The sequence below is a fragment of the Podarcis tiliguerta genome (genome assembly GCF_965153285.1).
Source record: "Podarcis tiliguerta genome assembly, chromosome: 12".
NCBI classification, from domain to species: domain Eukaryota; kingdom Metazoa; phylum Chordata; class Lepidosauria; order Squamata; family Lacertidae; genus Podarcis; species Podarcis tiliguerta.
The window spans coordinates 56,685,752-56,706,970 of NC_139545.1; the positions used below are offsets into that span (position 1 = coordinate 56,685,752).

The 21,219-nt window shown below is 51.4% G+C and overlaps 1 protein-coding gene and 2 long non-coding RNA genes across 6 annotated transcripts in view; 1 reads left to right on the forward strand and 2 right to left on the reverse strand.

Moving 5' to 3' along the window:
- The window catches only part of LOC310661168, a 213,560-nt gene that overhangs the window by 191,252 nt on the left and 1,089 nt on the right, over positions 1 to 21,219 (forward strand). The gene's annotated exons all lie outside the window — the stretch shown is intronic.
- LOC310661099 lies at positions 3,620 to 9,234 on the reverse strand. The gene is made up of 3 exons (XR_014503704.1): positions 9,123 to 9,234; positions 8,271 to 8,378; positions 3,620 to 4,557 (listed from the first exon to the last, which is right to left on the reverse strand). It is a non-coding gene; the product is annotated as an uncharacterized lncRNA (long non-coding RNA).
- On the reverse strand, positions 11,010 to 20,678 carry LOC310661076 (uncharacterized protein). 4 transcript variants are annotated; one of them, XM_083406854.1, is made up of 4 exons: positions 20,446 to 20,678; positions 19,594 to 19,701; positions 15,827 to 15,934; positions 11,010 to 12,088 (listed from the first exon to the last, which is right to left on the reverse strand). In XM_083406854.1, the coding sequence occupies exons 1-4, from the start codon at positions 20,464 to 20,466 to the stop codon at positions 11,966 to 11,968; spliced, it is 360 nt and encodes a 119-aa protein (XP_083262980.1). In that variant the 5' UTR covers positions 20,467 to 20,678; the 3' UTR covers positions 11,010 to 11,965. The 4 variants fall into 4 exon arrangements, 2 of the variants coding, with proteins under 2 accessions (XP_083262980.1, XP_083262981.1); XM_083406855.1 differs by lacking the exon at positions 11,010 to 12,088 and adding an exon at positions 14,867 to 14,998; XR_014503688.1 differs by lacking the exons at positions 11,010 to 12,088; positions 19,594 to 19,701; positions 20,446 to 20,678 and adding exons at positions 14,867 to 14,998; positions 16,639 to 17,014.

A 21,219-nucleotide genomic window follows, 5' to 3' on the forward strand; every position in this document is an offset into this window, starting at 1 on the left:
ATATTCCCTTTCCCCTCGGCCGTGTTTTCTTCTCCTCGGTGGGCGCCTGAGGGGAACGGGCCCACCAATGGCGCCCCTCAGACCAGCCGCCCCTCAGAAGGAAGGAACGATAAAGCGGGACGGAGCGATATTCCCTTTCCCCTCGGCCGTGTTTCCCGCCCGCGCTTCTTCTCCTTGGCGGGCGCCTGAGGGAAACGGGCCCACCAATGGCGCCCCTCAGAGCAGCCGATGGAAAGGGAAATGTTAAAATGGGACGGAGCGATAGTCCCTTTTCCCTCGTTCCTTCTCCCTCGGCCGCGTTTCCCGCCCGCGCTGCTTCTTCTCCTGAGGGAAACGGGCCCACCAATGGCGCCTCTCAGAGCAGCCGGCGAGAGGCTGAAGGGAGGCGGAACGATAAAGCGGGACGGAGCGATATTCCCTTTTCCCTCCTCCTCCGTTGGTTTGGAGTTCGGGGCCGAAGGAGGGAAAAGAGTCGGGAATGGCTTTTAAAAATGAGGAAAATAAAAGCGGCGGCGGCGTTGGCGGCGCCCCGGTGGCGCGTAGCCGAGGCTGAGCCCTTGATAAAGCGTTTCGGGAGGAGTTGATGTCAGGGCTCCAGTGGCGCAATCGGTTAGCGCGCGGTACTTATACAGCAGTACTAGAGCAGAGCGATGCCGAGGTTGTGAGTTCGAGCCTCACCTGGAGCACATGTCTTTTGGGGCCGCTCAGCTTTTGGGCGCGCCTGCCGTGGCGGGAAAAGGGGGAATCGGGGGTATCGATGGGGGAATCGGCGGAGCCGCCTGCTTAGGAAACGTCGCGGGGAAGGAAGATTTTCCATGCAAGGGGAGGAAATGAAGGAGAATCAAAGGGGAGAGAATTGCACGACCCCCTTGCATTGCAAACGGGAGGCGATCTGCACGCCTTTCCGCCTTTGCATTTGCCATGCAGGGACAAAGGACACAAATAGGCTTGGAAATTGCTCAGGTGTGAGTGCCTGGAGGCGGTTGGATGGATGGATGGCAGCTAAGGGATTGAGGATGAATCCTGATAAGACAGAAGTACTGGTTTTGGGGGGACAGGGGGCAGGCAGGTGTGGGGGATTCCCTGGTCCTGAATGGGGTAACTGTGCCCCTGAAGGACCAGGTGTGCAGCCTGGGAGTCATCCTGGACTCGCAGCTGTCCATGGAGGCGCAGGTTAATTCTGTGTCCAGGGCAGCTGTCTACCTGCTCCATCTGGTACGCAGGATGAGACCCTCCCTGTCCGCAGACTGGTGCATGCTCTGGTTATCTCCCGCTTGGACTACTGCAATGCGCTCTATGTGGGGATACCTTTGAAGGTGACCCAGAAACCACATCTAACGCAGAATGTGGCAGCTAGACTGGGGACTGGGAGCGGCCGCCAAGACCACATAAGACCGGTCCTGAGAGATCTGCATTGGCTCCTAGTACGTTTCCGAGCACAATTCAAAGTGTTGTTGCTGACTTTTAAAGCCCTAAACGGCCTCGGTCCAGTAGACCTGAAGGAGCGTCTCCACCCCCATTGTTCTGCCGGGACACTGAGGTCCAGCTCCAAGGGCCTTCTGGCAGTTCCCTCATTGCGATGTTACAGGGAACCAGGCAGAGGGCCTTTTCGGTGGTGGCACCCGCCCTGTGGAACGCCCTCCCTTCAGATGTCAAGAAAACAAGCAGCTATCTTCTCTTTAAAAGACATCTGAAGGCAGCCCTGTTTAGGGAAGTTTTTAATATTTGATGCTGTATTGCTTTTAACACCTGATTGGAAGCCGCCCAGAGTGGCTGGGGAGACTCAGCCAGATGGATGGGGCATAACTACAAAAATATTATTCTTGTTGTTGTTGCTGCTGTTGGGTGTCTTAATCTTGAAACAAGAGACAGGGCAAGGCAGTTTTTTATTATTATTTATTTCTAAGTGCATTCTTCTGAGCTGGTAAGAACATCCCCTCGTTTTCCTCATTTATCAGCTTGCCGACTGGTCAGGAAAGGGGTAGTAAAATGAATAAGCGAACCCCCAGGTTGCTGGTCATAGCTGTCAACTTTCAGATTTGAAAATAAGGAATCAGCAGCCTCACCTGTCCCCGGAGACAGTCTACGGGATATCTAACAATCCGGGATAGCAGCGGGAAACGGCACTGGAATAAGGGAATTTCCCGCAAAAAAAGGGAAGGTTGACAGCTATGTTGCTGGTGGATTGTGTAGAAAGAGACATGTGGATTTTGCTTCCGATATATGTACTTTATTTATTATTATTAAATTTCTATAGCGCCCTTCATCTGAGGAACTTCTTTTTTGGCGCTCCCTCCTAGCGGTAAGATGGTCTTCCATAAACACGGTTTTGACAGTGAGTCCGTAAGTGACTGTGGAGGCCAATTCTGGATCCACACATCCTTCCACAGTGGGGACATTGGTTTCTGGGCGGGAGTTGATCACAGTGTGGATTTGCCAAGCATGCCTTCCTCTTAGCACATTTCTCCCTTGCGTCCTGAGTTCGAGTGTCTTCAAAGCCCGCACCACCTTTGGTAAAGGCTTTTCTCCAAGTGGAGCGCTCGCAGGCCAGTGTTTCCCAATTGTCAGTGTTTATACATTTTTAAAGATTTGCCTTGATAGAGTCTTTAAACCTCTTTTGTTGACCACCAGCATTACGCTTTCCATTTTTAAGTTCGGAATAGAGTAGTTGCTTTGGAAGACGATCATCAGGCATCTGCACAACATGACCAGTCCAACAAAGTTGATGTTGAAGAATCGTTGCTTCCCCACTAGTGATCTTTGCTTCTTCCAGTAGCTTTTGGAGCTGAGGTGTTATTATTTCCCCCCTTTATTTTACTCCAGACCTTGATTTCCCATATAATGAACTTCATGGCACAAAATATTGGTTTTCAAAAGGACCTTTATTTTAAAAAACAGGGTTTGCTTTCACTGTGGGTTCCTTTTACATTACATTCCCTCTGAATTCACGCCCCTTATCTCTAGCCACCAATAAGTGGTTGGGTGACAAAAGCAGTTGTGATTTTTTATTTTCTTGGCAGCTGCGTAGGTGAGATGAGCCCAGAGGGCACAAATGTTGGCAACTCCTATCTGTGTCCCCAGATTGTCCTGCCTGCCCCCAAACTACCTGGGCTGCTCCCCCCCTGGAAACTGCCTCTTTCCCCTCATTCGCCATGATCATTTATGACATCACAGGAAGTTGGTAGATGTCTATGACATCACAGGGAGTCCATAGCCAACGGTCACAGCTGGGGAAACATCTGCACAGCCCTCGCTGGCCTCACAATGGTGGGGCACCTCAGCAGTTATTAAAAATGAGATGACCCCCCCTTGTGAGGCCTGGGAGGTCTGTGCAGATGTTTCCCCAGCTGTGGCCATTGGCTACCAACTCCCTGTGATGTCACAAGGGGGTGCAACCCCCCCTTCCTGTGACATCACTACCAGGGAGGGGTATCCTATGATCCTTGAGATTTCCCATATAATAAAAACATGGCACAAAACAGGGATTTCTTTTCAGAAAACGTTTATTTTGTAAAAAATTAGAAAGGCGTTTATTTAGAAAACAGGAGCTGTCTGGCTTAAGTCCTGTGGTTCTCTTCATGACTTTCACGGCTGGGGAAACCTTGCTGGCTCCGGCCGTTCCTGAAAGGCAAAGGCAAACAGATGAGTGGGGTGACCACCATCCGACAGCGTCAATCCAGACTCCCCTGGCTTCCGCCTGGCAACTTCACCCCTGGCAGGCCTGCGCAATGGGCAGGCTCCCGGAGATGAAGGAAAACCAGTTTCCGTTCACAGATAGCAGCCAGCTTCATCAGCCTTGCGGCCTCCGCTGGCGTCTATTTGTGAAGTCCGCCGGCTCCAGTTGAGCACCTCCATGGCTGTGCCGGGCATCTTCCCTCCTCAATTTGGCCATCCCTTTAATGTCAAGAGGCCTAGGCCTATTGTCATTAAATGGATGGACCAAAGACATGGGTGAATGCCAGCCATGTCCACAAATAGCAGCCAGCTTCATCAGCCTTGCGGCCTCCCTTGGCGTCTATTTGTGAACACTGGCTTCACCTAGACGCCACCACGAGCTGCCGAACGGGCAACTTTCCCTCCTCACTACCAGCTGGTCCACACCTGCAAATATCAGCCAGCTTCAGCTTAGGGCCTCCACTGACATCATTTAAATGCAAATGCAAATCACAGCTGGTTTCCGCCTAGGGGCATTCACCCGCTGCCCTAGCGGCAGCTTCCCTCCTCGGTTTGGCTGCCTGTTAATAAACAAACTAGGCTTCCAAACCACAGTTTGCACCCATTTCGACAGGCGTAGCCTCACGGCATCCGCTAGCCTGAATGCAAACTCTTCCGGCATCCATCCACCACCAACAGCCTGGCCAGGTCCATCGCCAGACGTAAGCCAGCTTCAGAGCTGAATATCGGCCGCCTTCAGGTAGCGATCCCACTAGCAAGTCAACTGGAACTTGCCTTCTCCTTGCTCCACAGCATCCCAACGCCAGGCGATCGCCTCCTTCCGCTTGCTAGCTTGCCACCACCGTCTGGTCTTGGGGAAAACCTCGCCGGCATTGGATGTCCCTGAAAGGCAAAGGCAAACACGTTGATGGGATGGCACTATCACAGCGTCCACCCAGACTCATCCACAGGCTTTGGTCTGACAACTTCATCCCTGACTGGCCTGCCCAGTCAAGGCAGGTTGCAGAGGTGGAGGGCCACCAGTTTGAAGTGGTAGATCCACAAGTGGACTACACTGGTTTCCCTGGGTTCCACCTCTAGGGCTGTGCCGGGTAGTTTCCCTCCTCGCTTTGGCCGTCGACGTAAGGTCAAGAGCTCTACGAATGTCAGCAAGCTGACATTCTCAAAAGGTAGGTCTGTTGACCTTAGGTTGAGGGCCAAAGACACAGGTGAGTGTCACCAGATAGCGTTCACAAATGGATCGGCCAGCTTCACGGGCCTCTCGGCCTCCACTGACATCCCCAAATGTGAACCTGGCTTCACCTAGGCGCCACCACTAGAAGCCGATGGGCAACTTTCCCTCACCACAGAATTCGCCTAGGGACACTCACCCGCTGCCAAATGGGCAGCTTCCCTCCTCGGTTTGTCCGCCTGTTAATAAACAAACTAGGCTTCCAAACCCGTTTGCATCCCCTCGGCCAGTCTTGTAGCCTTGCGGCATCAACCAGGGCACTGAATGCAAACCTTCCGGCAATCCATCCACCACCAACAGCCGCGCCAGGTCCATTGCCAGACCTCCGCCTGCTTCAGACCTGAATTTCATCCACCTTCAAGTGCGATCCCACCAGCAAGTAAACCACAACTTGCCTTCTCCTTCCTCCACAGCATCCCAGCACCGGCCGATCACCTCTGTCCTCCGGCCAGCTTGCCGCCACGGGGCAGGAGACCACCCGAGCTGAGTGCCTCCACTGAGGCAACTGCCTCGGCCTTTGACTTGGCCAACATTTATACCCTCTCAGCTGCCCAATGCTTTTGTGGCATCACAATGGCAGCATCTGGGGAGGCATCCCCATCACCCCTCAGACCTCACAATGAGGGGCGCAGCTCAGCAGCCATTGGCTCCTTGGCTTTTGACCAAGGAGATATATAACACCCCCCTCCCCAATTTGTGCCAGTATCTGTGAAGGCCACACCGGAAACCCAGGAGGGTGTATTTCAGCTCAGTGGTTGCATTTCCCTCCACACAACACTGGTCAAACACACAAACGAACAGAACAATTAAAGTGAGTCTCATCTATGCACAGGAATCTTTTCAAGGAGTGACATGCAGGGAGAAAGCTATCATCTCAGGAAAAAGCAGCCTCACCTGTCCCTGGAGACAGTCTACGGGATATCTAACAATCCGGGATAGCAGCGGGAAACGGTGCTGGAATAAGGGAATTTCCCGCAAAAAAAGGGAAGGTTGACAGCTATGTTGCTGGTGGATTGTGTAGAAAGAGACATGTGGATTTTGCTTCCGATATATGTACTTTATTTATTATTATTAATTAAATTTCTATAGCGCCCTTCATCTGAGGATCTTCTTCTTCTTCTTTGGCAATCCCTCGTAGCCGACTAAAACATGGTTTTAACAATGAGTCTGTAAGTGACTGGAGGCCAATTCTGGATCCACACGTCCTTCCACAGTGGGGACATTGGTTTCCTGGCGGGAGTTGATCACGGTGTGGATTTGCCAAGTGTGCCTTCCTCTTAGCACGTTTCTCCCTTGCATCCTGAGTTTGAGTGTCTTCAAACTTTGGAAAAGGCTGTTCTCCAACTGGAGCACTCGCAGGCCAGTGTTTCCCAGTTGTCAGTGTTTATTCTACATTTTTTAAGACTTGCCTTGAGACAGTCTTTAAACCTCTTTTGTTGACCACCAGCATTACGCTTTCCATTTTAAAGTTCGGAATAGAGTAGTTGCTTTGGAAGACAATCATCAGGCATCCGCACAACATGACCAGTCCAACAAAGTTGATGTTGAAGAATCATTGCTTCCCCACTAGTGATCTTTGCTTCTTCCAGTAGTTTTTGGAGCTGAGGTATTATTTCCCCTGCTTTATTTTACTCCAGACTTTGATTTCCCATATAATGAACTTCATGGCACAAAAGATTGGTTTTCAAAAAGACCTTTATTTAAAAAAACAAAAATTAGAAAGGCATTTATTTATTTAGAAAACTGAAGCTGGCTTAAGTCCTGTGGTTGGGCAACTGTCCCTGGAAAATAGGAGCACTTGGAGGGTTTGCTTTCACTGTGGGGTCCTTTTACATTACATTCCCTCTGAATTCACGCCCCTCATCTCCAGCCACCAATAAGTGGTGGGGTGACAAAAGCAGTTGTGATTTCTTTTTATTTTCTTGACAGCTGCATAGGTGAGATGAGCCCAAGGGCCCAGAGGGCACAAATGTTGGCAACTCGTTTCTGTGTCCCTGGATTGCCCTGCCTGCCCCCAAACTACCAGGGCTGCTCCCCCCCTGGAAACTGCCTCTTTCCCCTCATTTGCCATGACGATTTATGACATCACAGGAAGTTGGTAGATGTCAATGACATCACAGGCTAACGGTCACAGCTGGGGAGACATCTGCACAGCCCTCGCTGGCCTCACAATGGTGGGGCACCTCAGCAGTTATTAAAAATGAGATGACCCCCCCCCTTGTGAGGCCTGGGAGTCTGTGCAGATGTTTCCCCAGCTGTGGCCATTGGCTACCAACTCCCTGTGATGTCACAAGGGGGTGCAACCCCCCCTTCCTGTGACATCACTACCAAGGAGGGGTACCCTATGATCCTTGAGATTTCCCATATAATAAAAACATGGCACAAAACAGGGATTTCTTTTCAGAAAACGTTTATTTTGTAAAAAATTAGAAAGGCGTTTATTTAGAAAACAGGAGCTGTCTGGCTTAAGTTCTGCGGTTCTCTTCATGACTTTCACGGCTGGTCTCGGGGGAAACCTTGCTGGCTCCGGCCGTTCCTGAAAGGCAAAGGCAAACAGATGAGTGGGGTGACCACCATCCGACAGCGTCAACCCAGACTCCCCTGGCTTCCGCCTGGCAACTTCACCCCTGGCAGGCCTGCGCAATGGGCAGGCTCCCGGAGATGAAGGAAAACCAGTTTCCGTTCACAGATAGCAGCCAGCTTCATCAGCCTTGCGGCCTCCGCTGGCGTCTATTTGTGAAGTCCGCTGGCTCCAGCTGAGCACCTCCATGGCTGTGCCGGGCATCTTCCCTCCTCAATTTGGCCATCCGTTTAATGTCAAGAGGCCTAGGCCTATTGTCATTAAATGGAGGGACCAAAGACATGGGTGAATGCCAGCCATGTTCACAAATAGCAGCCAGCTTCATCAGCCTTGCGGCCTCCGCTGGCGTCTATTTGTGAACACTGGCTTCACCTAGACGCCACCACGAGCTGCCGAACGGGCAACTTTCCCTCCTCACTACCAGCTGGTCCACACCTGCAAATATCAGCCAGCTTCAGCTTAGGGCCTCCACTGACATCATTTAAATGCAAATGCAAATCACAACTGGTTTCCGCCTAGGGGCATTCACCCGCTGCCCTAGCGGCAGCAACCCTCCTCGGTTTGGCTGCCTGTTAATAAACAAACTAGGCTTCCAAACCACAGTTTGCACCCATTTCGACAGGCGTAGCCTCGCGGCATCCGCTAGCCTGAATGCAAACTCTTCCGGCATCCATCCACCACCAACAGCCTGGCCAGGTCCATCGCCAGACGTAAGCCAGCTTCAGAGCTGAATATCGGCCGCCTTCAGGTAGCGATCCCACTAGCAAGTCAACTGGAACTTGCCTTCTCCTTGCTCCACAGCATCCCAACGCCAGGCGATCGCCTCCTTCCGCTTGCTAGCTTGCCACCACCGTCTGGTCTTGGGGAAAACCTCGCTGGCATTGGATGTCCCTGAAAGGCAAAGGCAAACACGTTGATGGGATGGCACTATCACAGCGTCCACCCAGACTCATCCACAGGCTTTGGTCTGACAACTTCATCCCTGACTGGCCTGCCCAGTCAAGGCAGGTTGCAGAGGTGGAGGGCCACCAGTTTGAAGTGGTAGATCCACAAGTGGACTACACTGGTTTCCCTGGGTTCCACCTCTAGGGCTGTGCCGGGTAGTTTCCCTCCTCGCTTTGGCCGTCGACGTAAGGTCAAGAGCTCTACGAATGTCAGCAAGCTGACATTCTCAAAAGGTAGGTCTGTTGACCTTAGGTTGAGGGCCAAAGACACAGGTGAGTGTCACCAGATAGCGTTCACAAATGGATTGGCCAGCTTCACGGGCCTCTCGGCCTCCACTGACATCCCCAAATGTGAACCTGGCTTCACCTAGGCGCCACCACTAGAAGCCGATGGGCTACTTTCCCTCACCACAGAATTCGCCTAGGGACACTCACCCGCTGCCAAATGGGCAGCTTCCCTCCTCGGTTTGTCCGCCTGTTAATAAACAAACTAGGCTTCCAAACCCGTTTGCATCCCCTCGGCCAGTCTTGTAGCCTTGCGGCATCAACCAGGGCACTGAATGCAAACCTTCCGGCAATCCATCCACCACCAACAGCCGCGCCAGGTCCATTGCCAGACCTCCGCCTGCTTCAGACCTGAATTTCATCCACCTTCAAGTGCGATCCCACCAGCAAGTAAACCACAACTTGCCTTCTCCTTGCTCCACAGCATCCCAGAGCCGGCCGATCACCTCTGTCCTCTGGCCAGCTTGCCGCCACGGGGCAGTAGACCACCCAAGCTGAGTGCCTCCACTGAGGCAACTGCCTCGGCCTTTGACTTGGCCAACATTTATACCCTCTCAGCTGCCCAATGTTTTTGTGGCATCACAATGGCAGCATCTGGGGAGGCATGCCCATCACCCCTCAGACCTCACAATGAGGGGCGCCACACCGGAAACCCAGGAGGGTGTATTTCAGCCCAGTGGTTTCATTTCCCTCCACACAACACTGGTCAAACACACAAATGAACAGAACAATGAAAGTGAGTCTCATCTATGCACAGGAATCTTTTCAAGGAGTGACATGCAGGGAGAAAGCTATCATCTCAGGAAAAAGCAGCCTCACCTATCCCCGGAGACAGTCTACGGGATATCTAACAATCCGGGATAGCAGCGGGAAACGGTGCTGGAATAAGGGAATTTCCCGCAAAAAAAGGGAAGGTTGACAGCTATGTTGCTGGTGGATTGTGTAGAAAGAGACATGTGGATTTTGCTTCCGATATATGTACTTTATGTATTATTATTAATTAAATTTCTATAGCGCCCTTCATCTGAGGATCTTCTTCTTCTTCTTTGGCGATCCCTCGTAGCCGACTAAGATTGTCTTTCATAAACATGGTTTTAACAATTAGTCCGTAAGTGACTGTGGAGGCCAATTCTGGATCCACACGTCCTTCCACAGTGGGGATATTGGTTTCCGGGCGGGAATTGATCACGGTGTGGATTTGCCAAGTGTGCCTTCCTCTTAGCACGTTTCTCCCTTGCGTCCTGAGTTTGAGTGTCTTCAAACTTTGGAAAAGGCTGTTCTCCAACTGGAGCACTCGCAGGCCAGTGTTTCCACTACATCAGTCTTTGAACCTCTTTTGTTGACCACCAGCATTACGCTTTCCATTTTTAAGTTCAGAATAGAGTAGTTGCTTTGGAAGACGATCATCAGGCATCCGCACAACATGACCAGTCCAACAAAGTGGATGTTGAAGAATCATGGCTTCGCCACTAGTGATCTTTGCTTCTTCCAGTAGTTTTTGGAATTGAGGTATTATTCCCCCCCCCCCCCTTATTTTACTCCAGACCTTGATTTCCCATATAATGAACTTCATGGCACAAAATATTGGTTTTAAAAAGACCTTTATTTAAAAAAACAAAAATTAGAAAGGCATTTATTTATTCAGTTAGAAAACTGAAGCTGGCTTAAGTCCGAAGCTGGCTTAAGTCCTGTGGTTGGGCAACTGTCCCTGGAAAATAGGAGCACTTGGAGGGTTTGCTTTCACTGTGGGGTCATTTTACATTACATTCCCTCTGAATTCACGCCCCTTATCTCCAGCCACCAATAAGTGGTGGGGTGACAAAAGCAGTTGTGATTTTTTATTTTCTTGGCAGCTGCGTAGGTGAGATGAGCCCAGAGGGCACAAATGTTGGCAACTCGCTTCTGTGTCCCCAGATGGCCCTGCCTGCCCCCAAACTACCAGGGCTGCTCCCCCCCCCCGGAAACTGCCTCTTTCCCCTCATTCGCCATGACCATTTATGACATCACAGGGAGTCCATAGCCAACGGCCACAGCTGGGGAAACATCTGCACAGCCCTCGCTGGCCTCACAATGGTGGGGCACCTCAGCAGTTATTAAAAATGAGATGACCCCCCCCCTTGTGAGGCCTGGGAGGTCTGTGCAGCTGTTTCCCCAGCTGTGGCCATTGGCTACCAACTCCCTGTGATGTCACAAGGGGTTGCAACCCCCCCTTCCTGTGACATCACTACCAAGGAGGGGTACCCTATGATCCTTGAGATTTCCCATATAATAAAAACATGGCACAAAACAGAGATTTCTTTTCATAAAACATTTATTTTGAAAAAAAATAGAAAGCCTTTTATTTAGAAAACAGGAGCTGTCTGGCTTAAGTCCTGTGGTTCTCTTCATGACTTTCACGGCTGGTCTTGGGGGAAACCTTGCTGGCTCCGGCCGTTCCTGAAAGGCAAAGGCAAACAGATGAGTGGGGTGACCACCATCCGACAGCGTCAACCCAGACTCCCCTGGCTTCCGCCTGGCAACTTCACCCCTGGCAGGCCTGCGCAATGGGCAGGCTCCCAGAGATGAAGGAAAACCAGTTTCCGTTCACAGATAGCAGCCAGCTTCATCAGCCTTGTGGCCTCCGCTGGCGTCTATTTGTGAAGTCCGCTGGCTCCAGTTGAGCACCTCCATGGCTGTGCCGGGCATCTTCCCTCCTCAATTTGGCCATCCTTTTAATGTCAAGAGGCCTAGGCCTTTTGTCATTAAATGGAGGGACCAAAGACATGGGTGAATGCCAGCCATGTCCACAAATAGCAGCCAGCTTCATCAGCCTTGCGGCCTCCGCTGGCGTCTATTTGTGAACACTGGCTTCACCTAGACGCCTCCACGAGCTGCCAAATGGGCAACTTTCCCTCCTCACTACCAGCTGGTCCACACCTGCAAATATCAGCCAGCTTCAGCTTAGGGCCTCCACTGACATCATTTAAATGCAAATGCAAATCACAACTGGTTTCCGCCTAGGGGCATTCACCCGCTGCCCTAGCGGCAGCAACCCTCCTCGGTTTGGCTGCCTGTTAATAAACAAACTAGGCTTCCAAACCACAGTTTGCACCCATTTCGACAGGCGTAGCCTCGCGGCATCCGCTAGCCTGAATGCAAACTCTTCCGGCATCCATCCACCACCAACAGCCTGGCCAGGTCCATCGCCAGACGTAAGCCAGCTTCAGAGCTGAATATCGGCCGCCTTCAGGTAGCGATCCCACTAGCAAGTCAACTGGAACTTGCCTTCTCCTTGCTCCACAGCATCCCAAAGCCAGACGATCGCCTCCTTCCGCTTGCTATCTTGCCACCACCGTCTGGTCTTGGGGAAAACCTCGCCGGCATTGGATGTCCCTGAAAGGCAAAGGCAAACACGTTGATGGGATGGCACTATCACAGCGTCCACCCAGACTCATCCACAGGCTTTGGTCTGACAACTTCATCCCTGACTGGCCTGCCCAGTCAAGGCAGGTTGCAGAGGTGGAGGGCCACCAGTTTGAAGTGGTAGATCCACAAGTGGACTACACTGGTTTCCCTGGGTTCCACCTCTAGGGCTGTGCCGGGTAGTTTCCCTCCTCGCTTTGGCCGTCGACGTAAGGTCAAGAGCTCTACGAATGTCAGCAAGCTGACATTCTCAAAAGGTAGGTCTGTTGACCTTAGGTTGAGGGCCAAAGACACAGGTGAGTGTCACCAGATAGCGTTCACAAATGGATCGGCCAGCTTCACGGGCCTCTCGGCCTCCACTGACATCCCCAAATGTGAACCTGGCTTCACCTAGGCGCCACCACTAGAAGCCGATGGGCAACTTTCCCTCACCACAGAATTCGCCTAGGGACACTCACCCGCTGCCAAATGGGCAGCTTCCCTCCTCGGTTTGTCCGCCTGTTAATAAACAAACTAGGCTTCCAAACCCGTTTGCATCCCCTCGGCCAGTCTTGTAGCCTTGCGGCATCAACCAGGGCACTGAATGCAAACCTTCCGGCAATCCATCCACCACCAACAGCCGCGCCAGGTCCATTGCCAGACCTCCGCCTGCTTCAGACCTGAATTTCATCCACCTTCAAGTGCGATCCCACCAGCAAGTAAACCACAACTTGCCTTCTCCTTCCTCCACAGCATCCCAGCACCGGCCGATCACCTCTGTCCTCCGGCCAGCTTGCCGCCACGGGGCAGTAGACCACCCAAGCTGAGTGCCTCCACTGAGGCAACTGCCTCGGCCTTTGACTTGGCCAACATTTATACCCTCTCAGCTGCCCAATGTTTTTGTGGCATCACAATGGCAGCATCTGGGGAGGCATCCCCATCACCCCTCAGACCTCACAATGAGGGGCGCAGCTCAGCAGCCATTGGCTCCTTGGCTTTTGACCAAGGAGATATATAACACCCCCCTCCCCAATTTGTGCCAGTATCTGTGAAGGCCACACCGGAAACCCAGTAGGGCGTATTTCAGCCCAGTGGTTGCATTTCTCTCCACACAACACTGGTCAAACACACAAATGAACAGAACAATGAAAGTGAGTCTCATCTATGCACAGGAATCTTTTCAAGGAGTGACATGCAGGGAGAAAGCTATCATCTCAGGAAAAAGCAGCCTCATCTCAGGAACCAGCAGCCTCACCTGTCCCCGGAGACAGTCTACGGGATATCTAACAATCCGGGATAGCAGCAGGAAACGGTGCTGGAATAAGGGAATTTCCCGCAAAAAAAAGGGAAGGTTGACAGCTATGTTGCTGGTGGATTGTGTAGAAAGAGACATGTGGATTTTGCTTCCGATATATGTACTTTATTATTATTAATTAAATTTCTATAGCGCCCTTCATCTGAGGATCATCTTCTTCTTTGGCGATCCCTCGTAGCCGACTAAGATTGTCTTCCATAAACACGGTTTTAACAATGAGTCTAAGTGACTGTGGTGGCCAATTCTGGATCCACACGCCCTTCCACAGTGGGGACATTGGTTTCCTGGCGGGAGTTGATCACGGTGTGGATTTGCCAAGTGTGCCTTCCTCTTAGCACGTTTCTCCCTTGCATCCTGAGTTTGAGTGTCTTCAAACTTTGGAAAAGGCTGTTCTCCAACTGGAGCACTCGCAGGCCAGTGTTTCCCAGTTGTCAGTGTTTATTCTACATTTTTTAAGACTTGCCTTGAGACAGTCTTTAAACCTCTTTTGTTGACCACCAGCATTACGCTTTCCATTTTAAAGTTCGGAATAGAGTAGTTGCTTTGGAAGACGATCATCAGGCATCCGCACAACATGACCAGTCCAACAAAGTTGATGTTGAAGAATCATTGCTTCCCCACTAGTGATCTTTGCTTCTTCCAGTAGTTTTTGGAGCTGAGGTGTTATTATTTCCCCCCCTTTATTTTACTCCAGACTTTGATTTCCCATATAATGAACTTCATGGCACAAAATATTGGTTTTCAAAAAGACCTTTATTTCAAAAAACAAAAATTAGAAAGGCATTTATTCATTTAGAAAACTGAAGCTGGCTTAAGTCCTGTGGTTGGGCAACTGTCCCTGGAAAATAGGAGCACTTGGAGGGTTTGCTTTCACTGTGGGTTCCTTTTACATTACATTCCCTCTGAATTCACGCCCCTTATCTCCAGCCACCAATAAGTGGTGGGGTGACAAAAGCAGTTGTGATTTCTTTTTATTTTCTTGGCAGCTGCATAGGTGAGATGAGCCCAAGAGCCCAGAGGGCACAAATGTTGGCAACTCGTTTCTGTGTCCCCGGATGGCCCTGCCTGCCCCCAAACTACCAGGGTTGCTCCCCCCCTGGAAACTGCCTCTTTCCCCTCATTCGCCATGACCATTTATGACATCACAGGAAGTTGGTAGATGTCTATGACATCACAGGCCAACGGTCACAGCTGGGGAAACATCTGCACAGCCCTCGCTGGCCTCACAATAGTGGGGCACCTCAGCAGTTATTAAAAATGATGTGACCCCCCCCCCCATTGTGAGACCTGGGAGGTCTGTGCAGATGTTTCCCCAGCTGTGGCCATTGGCTACCAACTCCCTGTGATGTCACAACGGGGTGCAACCCCCCCTTCCTGTGACATCACTACCAGGGAGGGGTATCCTATGATCCTTGAGATTTCCCATATAATAAAAACATGGCACAAAACAGGGATTTCTTTTCAGAAAACGTTTATTTTGTAAAAAATTAGAAAGGCGTTTATTTAGAAAACAGGAGCTGTCTGGCTTAAGTCCTGTGGTTCTCTTCATGACTTTCATGGGGAAACCTTGCTGGCTCCGGCCATTCCTGAAAGGCAAAGGCAAACAGATGAGTGGGGTGACCACCATCCGACAGCGTCAACCCAGACTCCCCTGGCTTCCGCCTGGCAACTTCACCCCTGGCAGGCCTGCGCAATGGGCAGGCTCCCGGAGATGAAGGAAAACCAGTTTCCGTTCACAGATAGCAGCCAGCTTCATCAGCCTTGCGGCCTCCGCTGGCGTCTACTTGTGAAATCCGCTGGCTCCAGTTGAGCACCTCCATGGCTGTGCCGGGCATCTTCCTTCCTCAATTTGGCCATCCCTTTAATGTCAAGAGGCCTAGGCCTTTTGTCATTAAATGGAGGGACCAAAGACATGGGTGAATGCCAGCCATGTTCACAAATAGCAGCCAGCTACATCAGCCTTGCGGCCTCCGCTGGTGTCTATTTGTGAACACTGGCTTCACCTAGACGCCTCCACGAGCTGCCGAACGGGCAACTTTCCCTCCTCACTACCAGCTGGTCCACACCTGCAAATATCAGGCAGCTTCAGCTTAGGGCCTCCACTGACATCATTTAAATGCAAATGCAAATCACAACTGGTTTCCGCCTAGGGGCATTCACCCGCTGCCCTAGCGGCAGCTTCCCTCCTCGGTTTGGCTGCCTGTTAATAAACAAACTAGGCTTCCAAACCACAGTTTGCACCCATTTCGACAGGCGTAGCCTCGCGGCATCCGCTAGCCTGAATGCAAACTCTTCCGGCATCCATCCACCACCAACAGCCTGGCCAGGTCCATCGCCAGACGTAAGCCAGCTTCAGAGCTGAATATCGGCCGCCTTCAGGTAGCGATCCCACTAGCAAGTCAACTGGAACTTGCCTTCTCCTTGCTCCACAGCATCCCAACGCCAGGCGATCGCCTCCTTCCGCTTGCTAGCTTGCCACCACCGTCTGGTCTTGGGGAAAACCTCGCCGGCATTGGATGTCCCTGAAAGGCAAAGGCAAACACGTTGATGGGATGGCACTATCACAGCGTCCACCCAGACTCATCCACAGGCTTTGGTCTGACAACTTCATCCCTGACTGGCCTGCCCAGTCAAGGCAGGTTGCAGAGGTGGAGGGCCACCAGTTTGAAGTGGTAGATCCACAAGTGGACTACACTGGTTTCCCTGGGTTCCACCTCTAGGGCTGTGCCGGGTAGTTTCCCTCCTCGCTTTGGCCGTCGACGTAAGGTCAAGAGCTCTACGAATGTCAGCAAGCTGACATTCTCAAAAGGTAGGTCTGTTGACCTTAGGTTGAGGGCCAAAGACACAGGTGAGTGTCACCAGATAGCGTTCACAAATGGATCGGCCAGCTTCACGGGCCTCTCGGCCTCCACTGACATCCCCAAATGTGAACCTGGCTTCACCTAGGCGCCACCACTAGAAGCCGATGGGCAACTTTCCCTCACCACAGAATTCGCCTAGGGACACTCACCCGCTGCCAAATGGGCAGCTTCCCTCCTCGGTTTGTCCGCCTGTTAATAAACAAACTAGGCTTCCAAACCCGTTTGCATCCCCTCGGCCAGTCTTGTAGCCTTGCGGCATCAACCAGGGCACTGAATGCAAACCTTCCAGCAATCCATCCACCACCAACAGCCGCGCCAGGTCCATTGCCAGACCTCCGCCTGCTTCAGACCTGAATTTCATCCACCTTCAAGTGCGATCCCACCAGCAAGTAAACCACAACTTGCCTTCTCCTTGCTCCACAGCATCCCAGCACCGGCCGATCACCTCTGTCCTCCGGCCAGCTTGCCGCCACGGGGCAGGAGACCACCCGAGCTGAGTGCCTCCACTGAGGCAACTGCCTCGGCCTTTGACTTGGCCAGCATTTATACCCTCTCAGCTGCCCAATGTTTTTGTGGCATCACAATGGCAGCATCTGGGGAGGCATGCCCATCACCCCTCAGACCTCACAATGAGGGGCGCAGCTCAGCAGCCATTGGCTCCTTGGCTTTTGACCAAGGAGATATATAACACCCCCCTCCCCAATTTGTGCCAGTATCTGTGAAGGCCACACCGGAAACCCAGGAGGGTGTATTTCAGCTCAGTGGTTGCATTTCCCTCCACACAACACTTGTCAAACACACAAACGAACAGAACAATTAAAGTGAGTCTCATCTATGCACAGGAATCTTTTCAAGGAGTGACATGCAGGGAGAAAGCTATCATCTCAGGAAAAAGCAGCCTCATCTCAGGAACCAGCAGCCTCACCTGTCCCCGGAGACAGTCTACGGGCTATCTAACAATCCGGGATAGAAGCAGGAAACGGTGCTGGAATAAGGGAATTTCCCGCAAAAAAAGGGAAGGTTGACAGCTATGTTGCTGGTGGATTGTGTAGAAAGAGACATGTGGATTTTGCTTCCAATATATGTACTTTATTTATTATTATTAAATTTCTATAGCGCCCTTCATCTGAGGATCTTCTTCTTTGGCGATCCCTCGTAGCCGACTAAGATTGTCTTCCATAAACATGGTTTTAACAATGAGTCTGTAAGTGACTGTGGAGGCCAATTCTGGATCCACACGTTCTTCCACAGTGGGGACATTGGTTTCCTGGCGGGAGTTGATCACGGTGTGGATTTGCCAAGTGTGCCTTCCTCTTAGCACGTTTCTCCCTTGCATCCTGAGTTTGAGTGTCTTCAAACTTTGGAAAAGGCTGTTCTCCAACTGGAGCGCTCGCAGGCCAGTGTTTCCCAGTTGTCAGTGTTTATTCTACATTTTTAAAGACTTGCCTTGAGACAGTCTTTAAACCTCTTTTGTTGACCACCAGCATTACGCTTTCCATTTTAAAGTTCGGAATAGAGTAGTTGCTTTGGAAGACGATCATCAGGCATCCGCACAACATGACCAGTCCAACAAAGTTGATGTTGAAGAATCATTGCTTCCCCACTAGTGATCTTTGCTTCTTCCAGTAGTTTTTGGAGCTGAGGTGTTATTATTTCCCCCCCTTTATTTTACTCCAGACTTTGATTTCCCATATAATGAACTTCATGGCACAAAATATTGGTTTTCAAAAAGACCTTTATTTCAAAAAACAAAAATTAGAAAGGCATTTATTCATTTAGAAAACTGAAGCTGGCTTAAGTCCTGTGGTTGGGCAACTGTCCCTGGAAAATAAACACTTGGAGGGTTTGCTTTCACTGTGGGGTTGTGATTTCTTTTTATTTTCTTGGCAGCTGCGTAGGTGAGATGAGCCCAAGAGCCCAGAGGGCGCAAATGTTGGCAACTCGTTTCTGTGTCCCCGGATGGCCCTGCCTGCCCCCAAACTACCAGGGTTGCTCCCCCCCTGGAAACTGCCTCTTTCCCCTCATTCGCCATGACCATTTATGACATCACAGGAAGTTGGTAGATGTCTATGACATCACAGGCCAACGGTCACAGCTGGGGAAACATCTGCACAGCCCTCGCTGGCCTCACAATAGTGGGGCACCTCAGCAGTTATTAAAAATGATGTGACCCCCCCCCATTGTGAGACCTGGGAGGTCTGTGCAGATGTTTCCCCAGCTGTGGCCATTGGCTACCAACTCCCTGTGATGTCACAACGGGGTGCAACCCCCCCTTCCTGTGACATCACTACCAGGGAGGGGTATCCTATGATCCTTGAGATTTCCCATATAATAAAAACATGGCACAAAACACAGATTTCTTTTCAGAAAACGTTTATTTTGTAAAAAAATAGAAAGGCGTTTATTTAGAAAACAGGAGCTGTCTGGCTAAAGTCCTGTGGTTCTCTTCATGACTTTCACGGCTGGGGAAACCTTGCTGGCTCCGGCCGTTCCTGAAAGGCAAAGGCGAACAGATGAGTGGGGTGACCACCATCCGACAGCGTCAACCCAGACTCCCCTGGCTTCCGCCTGGCAACTTCACCCCTGGCAGGCCTGCGCAATGGGCAGGCTCCCGGAGATGAAGGAAAACCAGTTTCCGTTCACAGATAGCAGCCAGCTTCATCAGCCTTGCGGCCTCCGCTGGCGTCTATTTGTGAAGTCCGCTGGCTCCAGCTGAGCACCTCCATGGCTGTGCCGGGCATCTTCCCTCCTCAATTTGGCCATCCGTTTAATGTCAAGAGGCCTAGGCCTATTGTCATTAAATGGAGGGACCAAAGACATGGGTGAATGCCAGCCATGTTCACAAATAGTAGCCAGATTCATCAGCCTTGCGGCCTCCGCTGGCGTCTATTTGTGAACACTGGCTTCACCTAGACGCCACCACGAGCTGCCGAACGGGCAACTTTCCCTCCTCACTACCAGCTGGTCCACACCTGCAAATATCAGGCAGCTTCAGCTTAGGGCGTCCACTGACATCATTTAAATGCAAATGCAAATCACAACTGGTTTCCGCCTAGGGGCATTCACCCGCTGCCCTAGCGGCAGCTTCCCTCCTCGGTTTGGCTGCCTGTTAATAAACAAACTAGGCTTCCAAACCACAGTTTGCACCCATTTCGACAGGCGTAGCCTCGCGGCATCCGCTAGCCTGAATGCAAACTCTTCCGGCATCCATCCACCACCAACAGCCTGGCCAGGTCCATCGCCAGACGTAAGCCAGCTTCAGAGCTGAATATCGGCCGCCTTCAGGTAGCGATCCCACTAGCAAGTCAACTGGAACTTGCCTTCTCCTTGCTCCACAGCATCCCAACGCCAGGCGATCGCCTCCTTCCGCTTGCTAGCTTGCCACCATCGTCTGGTCTTGGGGAAAACCTCGCTGGCATTGGATGTCCCTGAAAGGCAAAAGCAAACACGTTGATGGGATGGCACTATCACAGCGTCCACCCAGACTCATCCACAGGCTTTGGTCTGACAACTTCATCCCTGACTGGCCTGCCCAGTCAAGGCAGGTTGCAGAGGTGGAGGGCCACCAGTTTGAAGTGGTAGATCCACAAGTGGACTACACTGGTTTCCCTGGGTTCCACCTCTAGGGCTGTGCCGGGTAGTTTCCCTCCTCGCTTTGGCCGTCGACGTAAGGTCAAGAGCTCTACGAATGTCAGCAAGCTGACATTCTCAAAAGGTAGGTCTGTTGACCTTAGGTTGAGGGCCAAAGACACAGGTGAGTGTCACCAGATAGCGTTCACAAATGGATCGGCCAGCTTCACGGGCCTCTCGGCCTCCACTGACATCCCCAAATGTGAACCTGGCTTCACCTAGGCGCCACCACTAGAAGCCGATGGGCAACTTTCCCTCACCACAGAATTCGCCTAGGGACACTCACCCGCTGCCAAATGGGCAGCTTCCCTCCTCGGTTTGTCCGCCTGTTAATAAACAAACTAGGCTTCCAAACCCGTTTGCATCCCCTCGGCCAGTCTTGTAGCCTTGCGGCATCAACCAGGGCACTGAATGCAAACCTTCCGGCAATCCGTCCACCACCAACAGCCGCGCCAGGTCCACTGCCAGACCTCCGCCTGCTTCAGACCTGAATTTCATCCACCTTCAAGTGCGATCCCACCAGCAAGTAAACCACAACTTGCCTTCTCCTTGCTCCACAGCATCCCAGCACCGGCCGATCACCTCTGTCCTCCGGCCAGCTTGCCGCCACGGGGCAGGAGACCACCCGAGCTGAGTGCCTCCACTGAGGCAACTGCCTCGGCCTTTGACTTGGCCAACATTTATACCCTCTCAGCTGCCCAATGTTTTTGTGGCATCACAATAGCAGCATCTGGGGAGGCATCCCCATCACCCCTCAGACCTCACAATGAGGGGCGCAGCTCCGCAGCCATTGGCTCCTTGGCTTTTGACCAAGGAGATATATAACACCCCCCTCCCCAATTTGTGCCAGTATCTGTGAAGGCCACACCAGAAACCCAGGAGGGCGTATTTCATCCCAGTGGTTTCATTTCCCTCCACACAACACTGGTCAAACAAATGAACAGAACAATGAAAGTGAGTCTCATCTATGCACAGGAATCTTTTCAAGCAGTGACATGCAGGGAGAAAGTTATCATCTCAGGAAAAAGCACCTTTTCATCAATCAATCATTTATTGTATTTGACTAAAAGCCATTAAAGGTCCAGTTCCAGAAGCATCCAATCCAATAAAACCTATTAAGAAAGACCCAGAAACAAGCAACCATTTACAATAAATCAAATAAATGAATCCCAATAAGACTGTTTTATATGTGACAAGCATCTCAGTCAGGTAATAGCCAACCTAATTTCCCTTCTGGGTTCTGTCCCTGTAGCACTGCCAACACCTTTTCCAAAAATCTCTGGGGTTTTGCTAGAGCTGACCATGGAGTATGCAAT

Excerpts from the sequence above, each read along its gene's own strand:
- LOC310661076 (XM_083406854.1), bottom strand. The coding sequence starts at position 20,466 with ATGCTGTGGAGCAAGGAGAAG. Across the intron at positions 19,702-20,445 it reads TGCTGTGGAGCAAGGAGAAG|GGACATCCAATGCCAGCGAG; the intron begins GCAAGTTGTGGT and ends TTTGCCTTTCAG. Across the intron at positions 12,089-15,826 it reads TGCTGTGGAGCAAGGAGAAG|GGACATCCAATGCCGGCGAG; the intron begins GCAAGTTCCAGT and ends TTTGCCTTTCAG.